At 40.3% G+C, this 7,490-nt stretch overlaps 1 protein-coding gene across 5 annotated transcripts in view; it reads right to left on the reverse strand.

The window, feature by feature from the left end:
• Window positions 1-7,490, reverse strand: part of smtnb (smoothelin b) — a 49,806-nt gene that overhangs the window by 15,559 nt on the left and 26,757 nt on the right. For all 5 annotated transcript variants that reach the window (XM_014017326.1, XM_014017324.1, XM_014017327.1 and 2 more), the window contains 3 exons: window positions 3,821-4,518; window positions 2,135-2,186; window positions 1,155-1,757 (listed from right to left, as the gene is read on the reverse strand). In XM_014017326.1, coding sequence (XP_013872780.1) covers window positions 1,155-1,757; window positions 2,135-2,186; window positions 3,821-4,518 — 1,353 coding nt within the window. The remainder of the gene's footprint in view (window positions 1-1,154; window positions 1,758-2,134; window positions 2,187-3,820; window positions 4,519-7,490) is intronic.

A 7,490-nucleotide genomic window follows, 5' to 3' on the forward strand; every position in this document is an offset into this window, starting at 1 on the left:
TAAACAATAGAGGTACATGAGAAAATGTGTTCATAACGAACGAAAATAAATAATTAAATAGTATCCATGCCGGTCTCGAACCCTGGTCTCCCACTCTCTGGTGCAACACTCTACCCATTGCCCCATTGGAGGCTTGTTGTGAACTGAGTTGCACATTACACAACAACATGGTGACGGCTTTTTATATTGACGAGGTGGAGTCTCACCCGGGGGTTGCTAGGTAAGGGGCTGAACGCAGGTTACGGTGGGTTGTCATACGGCTTGTGACATCACAAAATGATGGAAGTATAAAACTTGTCGTTAATGCACAAAAAATACATTTACTTACAGTAAATATGCCCCTGGGTGCCTTTTTTTGGTCCTAGGACTGATTTTTTAAGAAGTACATACCCAAAGTTGTGTAAAAAAACCTTTAAAAAGTGAATTTTGCATAATAGGTCCCCTTTAAGCAAAAATTGTAAGAAATAAAGATAAATAGCCTGTAAAGGTACTGAACACTTAAAATATTAAATTTAAAGTATTTAGACACATTTAACTAGTTTTTTGACCATAAACTGGGACATGGGCACAAACTGAAGAAGGTAATGTGTCAAACTGCAGCTCTCATCTTTAATCAGGCAAAGTGACTGAACAGGATGGTTTATGAGAAACACTTTTCTTATCCAAATACAGATGCAGATGAATTATAGCTCTCACTGGGTTTTGTTTGAGATAAAAGGGGGAAGACAATAAATAAAGAACATAATATACAAAAGCGCTGGACTGTTTGGGCTGGTTCATTCAAACAATAAAACCATTCAGTTTGGACTCAGATGGTCAGTTGTTTCTTCTGTTGTCTGAAATATGTTCTCTGCTGTTGACCCGTGACCTCACCCCMCTCCGAGCTGAGCAACAAGTCCACTCAGTGACAAACCCCCCTCAGTGCCAACGTGCCATTTATTATTCAGCTCTGACATGTATTTGCAYAAGTCAACGTGGCTGATTGTGTAGCTGTTATGAATCACGACTTCATGATGATCCAGCCTTACAGTAACTGAGATTCCAATGATTTGGAAGAGAAAAGACATTCAGCCACTAAACTAAGAGTTTACAATCAGAAACACTTTAAGTATTTAAAGTTTGTTGTTAGTCTGCTCTAAGGCTGATGCACCTACCTGGCCTTTGCCCCAGAGTGGTGAKGTGTGGGGTCATGTTGGTGATGGGTACCATGTTGCCTCTCGGTGTGGACGAGGCGGCGTTGGTGGTGGTGCGGCCATCTTTGATCTCAATGGTGAGGAAAGTCTTCATGTCGGGGTCTTCCTCTCCCTCAGGGACTGTTTTTCCAGCTGCTCTCCCTGGGGTTCTCTCTTCCTTTGCCTCACTGGAGGCCGGCACATCTTTTTCAGCTGGAAGCCCTGTCCCGCCCACAGGGCTCTGTGATTGGCCGGCCCACGRCAGAGCCTTGTTGGCCACTCCTCCTGGGTTAGGTGCATCCTGACTGTGGGATGCAGCTGGAGTGCTGGACAATGAGCCCACACGTGGCCTCGCTGGCGGGTCTCCAGACGTGTTAAGGGATGCTGGTGGGTGTGTAAACAGTTCTGCAGCTCTGGAGACGTTTGTYTGGCTGCCGCTGACGGAGGTGATCCCATTCCTCAGAGGGGTTTTCTTCAAAGCCGGGATGTTTGGGCTTTGGCTGGCTTCTGTGAACTTGCGCATTCGATCACGGACAGAGTTAGTGCGGCTGAACTGTTCTGAGATAACATCTTTCTTTTCAGGAGCTGAAAGGAGATAAATTGAAAATCAGAGACAAACACTGAAAAACTGAAGGAGACACAGGTTGATGCCATTATTACTCTAAACAGTTTGAGCCTTTTGCTCACATCATCACACACTTCACAGGCTTCAATAAATATCATCCTTATTTAGCTACTTTTTCTAGCCTCCAACTTATTTCACTTTTTTGTTTGTTCATTTTTGTTATTGATGTGCCAGTTCACAGAAAATGGTGAGAAGATATTTATGGAGTTGTCATCGTGACAAAAGGAAATTCATCTTTTATGAGACAACAGACACAAAAGAAAGCTTCCAGCTAGAGCATTATCAGTTCGTATGTTGATTGATTTTATTTTGAGCAGGTGTGGATGATAATCCTTACCTGGATCCATGGCTTTGCTGTGAGTGAGTGACAGATTGCCGTTAACTGTTATCTAAAAATCGAGAGAAGACAAACAGAAGCATGACAGAACAATTAGCATGGGAAGAAGAGTGGAAGAAAGGTCAACACGGACTGACAGCCACACGTCTGCTATGCTTGCAGCACATTTATGCGGCTTTAGGTGGCCACTACATGCTCACAATCAAACTCAATCCTGTTTCAGCACAAACTGGTGGTGTTTTTATTATGCAACCTCTGTGTTTTGTGTGGGTCTCCTTTCTTGTCTTGGCACCCGTGGACCCCAGAGTGTTTACATTACTCTCAGGAGTCTCAGCTTCAGCCTTCACTGCAGAGAACAATAAAAGAAGTCCGGGGCAGGCCTTAGATAAACACATTTAGAGAAGCGACACAATGGCGTCATGACTACGTGCGCCCCCCCATGATGGGAAATGTTCCTCAACAGCTACCAGTCAGCACAGAAACAGATGCTCTGTGTTCTCAGAGCTGGTGGATGCAGAGAACTAATCTGGTCCTGACACCAGGTGAGGCTGAGGTGAAACAGAGACACTCAGGTGGACACTTTGTTTGTGTAACGGAGCGACGAGGGGACCGGAGTGTCACCAAAGAATGAAGTCTTGGACTCTTTAGTCGAGAACATAATAAAAAGAGATTTGGAGACGAGTGCACTTGACTGTGGAAATGAACTTCAGCACCTCACTTTGCTGGTTTAAGTATGATAAATGCAGATTTTTTTCTGCTAATCATCTGTCTCAGACAGCTCTGAGTTACACACGGACCATTAATTAAAACAATTAAACCTCAGCATAGATTTAAAAATGAACAGTTTTTACTAAATAAAATATGTCAATAATACATTCATTAAATGATGACTATATTTCACTACTCAATAACATGCCTGTTTTTCAGCAGAGAACTACTACTTGCTCTTTAATAATATAATATTGTATTAATGTTTATACCAGAACATCAAGGCTTTTTTTTCCTGTTCATAATCTATTTGATTTAAAAGCAGCAGTAGCCACAAAAATATTTTCCCTTAAACTGAAAGATGAACCTCACTGATTAAAAAACGTTTGACAAAAAGAGGGATAAAGCTCAAGTTCATGTAGTTCTGCTTTGACCAAATTTTAAAGATTTAGTAAAGATTAGAGGTAAACCAGTATTTGTTTTTCTATGGTTGATGAGCTTTAGAAATCAAGGCAGTAGATGTTTTATTTGAAAACCTTTTTTTTTCTCTCTTTTTTGGACAATGTTAATAAAACATACTTGCTTAACTTAAATATAATCACTTAAGAAAACAAAAAGAACATTTTGCTCAAAATAATAAGGGCAGCAGTGAGCAGTCTGCTGCATCATCTTAGTTAATCAGCTAAATTTGCTCAGTTATGGACAATATCTGATTATTTATAAAAGTGGCAAATATCAGCTGATAAACTGTCATACCTCTAATAAAAACTATATTTTAGAGCCACACGTTGAGCTTCACCTCTGTTTTGGGTCATCATGCCAAATTTTGATACTCTAGTGTGACACCTAGAGGTTTTCTGAAGTCACACTTTATACTTTTAAAACATTTTGTTTTGTATTTATTATGTTATTTTTCTGCACAGTATATTCTCAAAGCTAACATCCTGTATCTTTCTGTCCTAGTGTTGAATACTTCACCTTTTGACTCTGGAAGTCCTTCCCCCTCTTGGTGTTGCCATTCAGGAGGCCTTTCACAGCATTTCTTCGAGAGAAAACTGYCCCATCTGGCTCCTCTTGGTCAGGAATGAGGTCTTGTTCAGACTGAGTCTGAATGCTGGCTGGACATTGGCTTCTTTCAGTCTCTGAATCCGTGCTGCAAGCTGAACCACTCGTGGTTCCCTCAACCTCRTCCACTGGACTCTTGTCCTCAGACGATGTAGTCGCACTGTGGTCAGAGGTCATTGAGTCTGTTCGTTTCCATGACAACAAACCGATGCCGTCGAGAGTCCCGGACCCGAGACGAGGCCTGACCTGACATGAATCTGAGCCCGTTCTCTGCCTGGCATAAGACAACGAGCCGCTGCTTTTCTCTGATGMAGCAGAGTCCAGACGACCCCGCTGGGAGGAACTCTGGCTCCTGTCTGAGGCTCCAGAGTCCAGCCGGGATCGGAAGTTTGGACCGAGACTCTTCTCTGACGCCACAGAGTCCAGATTGGACACAGAGCACACAGAGGACCCGCTGCGGTCCGAAGCTGTGGAGTCTGACCGTTGACGATAAGACGAGACCAGGTTGGGCTCGGAGGTCAAAGATTCTGCTGGAGGTTGAATACATAAAGGTCCAGAGCTGTCATCCTTCACCAGGTTATCCAGAACCAGCATCATGCCTGAGTTGGAACCTGCAGGAGAGAAACAAAACAATGGTGATGTTCAAACCGAACTGATGCAAGTTAAATACTTCCACAGCAGAGAGGTCCAAAGAGAGGCCAGGCCAGAAAATACTGCTCAGGATCAGAGAAGGTGGCATGTGGAGTCATAAGGGGATGTAGACATTTCCTGAACTCAGTTCCTGACTGAGATTGAGAGATTGTGATGGTGGATGTACGTTTAAAAAAAACAACAAGGAGGGAGCATGTGGCACAAGGAGTCAGGAGGAAAGCGGAAGCTAAAGAAAGACTAGAAACCAGTATTTCCCCTCTCCTTCATCTGAGCTCTTTTACAGCTCCTTCTCTCACCAGGAAACCACACTCCAAACAACAGAAGGACCCACATCCTCCTCCTTGTGAAAGTTTCTACACCCTTGTGTGCTGCTGTGTGATACAATGTTTGAGGTTATGAATCTACCACAGATTAAAAAAACAGTTTTGACCTGACATGTATAAAATCACTTCTGAAGGAACCTCATTTGAACTCACATTTGCAATAAACTCTCCAACTATGTAGGGTTTTGGGCAGAGTTGTAAAGTAACTAAGTACAAATACTTTGTTACTGTACTTAAGTAGAATTTTTGGGTATCTGTATTTACTTGAGTAATTATTTTTCAGCCTACTTTTTACTTCTACTTCTTACAATTTCCACACAATTATCTGTACTTTCTACTCCTTACATTTTTAAAAAAGGCAAGAAGTAGAAAGTTGTTACTTTTATTTCATTTTGCTTGTTTTCATTCCAGTTTGTTATTGTAAAAATAAATACTATCCATATAAATTGTTCCTCCTAGATGGAGTGAATTTAATTATGGTTGAATGAGAAGTATAAATGTGTAAAATTCTGATACCGTATTAGTTTGTACACAAAMAAATCCTGTCACACTCCAGCAGGACATAATCATTAAAATAAAAGAACTGTACTTAAGAAGTATTTGTATTTTATGAATTATATTATTGCATTTGGSCACAGCCCTCAGATAGATTTTCATTTTGGGGAAAACGTTTGCGCAGCCTTGATATATGTATATAAACTGAAACAGCTAAACTAGCGCATCTTAAATTTAACAAAATTATTTTAATATGACAGTCATTTCTGCATTTTTGGGGGAGGTCACCTACTAATAAATGTCATTACAGAAAATCTAACTGCTCATTTTAATTCAATACTTTTACTTTTAATACTTAAGTACAAAAAGTATCAGATACTTAAAAGGGGCAATATCATGTAAAATCAACTTTTTTGAGTCTTACATCATGTTATAATGTTATACTCTCTCATAAAAAACATGCCCATGCCTTGCTTTGACTCATTCATGCATGTTTGAGAAATCTGCAGCATTTTTAGGCAGCCATGCTGAGGAGCAAAATGACAGGTGGGAACCAGAAACGTCTTTTGGTACCAGAAACGCCCCTGGGACGTGTCTTTAAGCTGAACTTCCTCATCACGAAGCACACCTTCCCACCCCCCACCCCCCGCCCATGACTCCTACAGGCTCTYGTCAGTAACAGAGCAAAGAGAAAGTGAAACTTACTGTCTGCTGAGATCCACTACTTCTCACTTAGTGAAGCTCTTTTCTGATTCAAAATACCTTTGAGGAAATGTATTTTCAGATGCCAAGTAAACTGCATCATAGCGCATGCACGAAACAAACCACGCCCGCACGCGCGAGCCCCCACAGGATGGGACAGAAGCAGGWGGAGGTTCTTAAAGAGACAGAGGGCAATTTCAAGGCGTTTAGAAGAGGAAGTGATGAGAAGATAAGTTTATTTTCTATTTAAACATAAAAACAGCATTTTAATAACAGCTAAAGGTGACATATATACTTTATTATGGTAAAGTATTTAAATATATGCCTGAGAAACACATAATATTGGCCCTTTAAGACTTTTACTCAAGTAATACTCCTAAAGGAAACTAACTTTTACCAAAGTAATTTTTTGGTAAGATACTTGTACTTTTACTCAAGTATCACTTTGTGGTACTTTATACAACACTGGTTTTGTGTGTCCAAACCAGGTCTGGTCTAGTTGAAGCTGGATATATGACGAACATTATTAGCAGCTGATAACAAGCTAACTCACTTAACATGCTAAACAAACATTTTTGGGACTGAACGGCAGCCAAACATTTGACAAAACAGATGATTATGTAACAGGATCTAAACAGAAAAGGTGATTATGCTACATAATTAGGACTTAGCTGCCATTTTCACATGTCACTTGTAACGCTCTGCTGAACATAAGTTTAAATCTAATGATGTACTTTTCTAAAACTTAATTACTGCTTAAATGTTACTGAAGTGAGGGCTACAACATGTTGCTTCAACAACAAACGCTCATGGTGCTTTTCAATAGTTTGCCAACTGGGACGTTTCTTTTTATTGTGAGACAATTTCTGGAAAAATCCCCACTGCTGAGGATAATGAGAGGCTTGTTTTTTTATTTGAAAATAGCGACAAAAGCTGCAGTCTGTTGCCAGCGACTAAATAAAGCAGAAACAAAGAACAGCCGAGAGTTTTATTTAGAAAGATTTTGCAGCGAAGCTCTGACCCAAAGTGTCCTCACTGTGACCTGGAGGTTATCACATCTGGTTTTTCCATCACCAGTTAATGACCAGCATTAACAACTAGTTTTGAACCAACAGGATGAATAAAATTTACAAAAACATCTGGAATTAAGGAGATTTGATTGGGTGACCTTGTAAAACAAAAATCTCAGTATTTAAATTTTTTTTCTCATTTTTTTGCCTTGTTTCACACACGCACACACCATGAGCAGATTTGGAAAAGCTTCTATTATTTTTTATCAAGACGTACTACTTCATAAATAAAAAAGTAAGTTGTCAAAACTTTTGTTTTGAAAAATGTGATGAATGTGTTGTTAAGACTTCACAACATTTTTCTTTAGAGACCCAAAATAATATAAATACCCCCCACCCCAC

This window comes from Austrofundulus limnaeus, unplaced genomic scaffold (genome assembly GCF_001266775.1).
Source record: "Austrofundulus limnaeus strain Quisiro unplaced genomic scaffold, Austrofundulus_limnaeus-1.0 Scaffold166, whole genome shotgun sequence".
NCBI classification, from domain to species: Eukaryota; Metazoa; Chordata; class Actinopteri; order Cyprinodontiformes; family Rivulidae; genus Austrofundulus; species Austrofundulus limnaeus.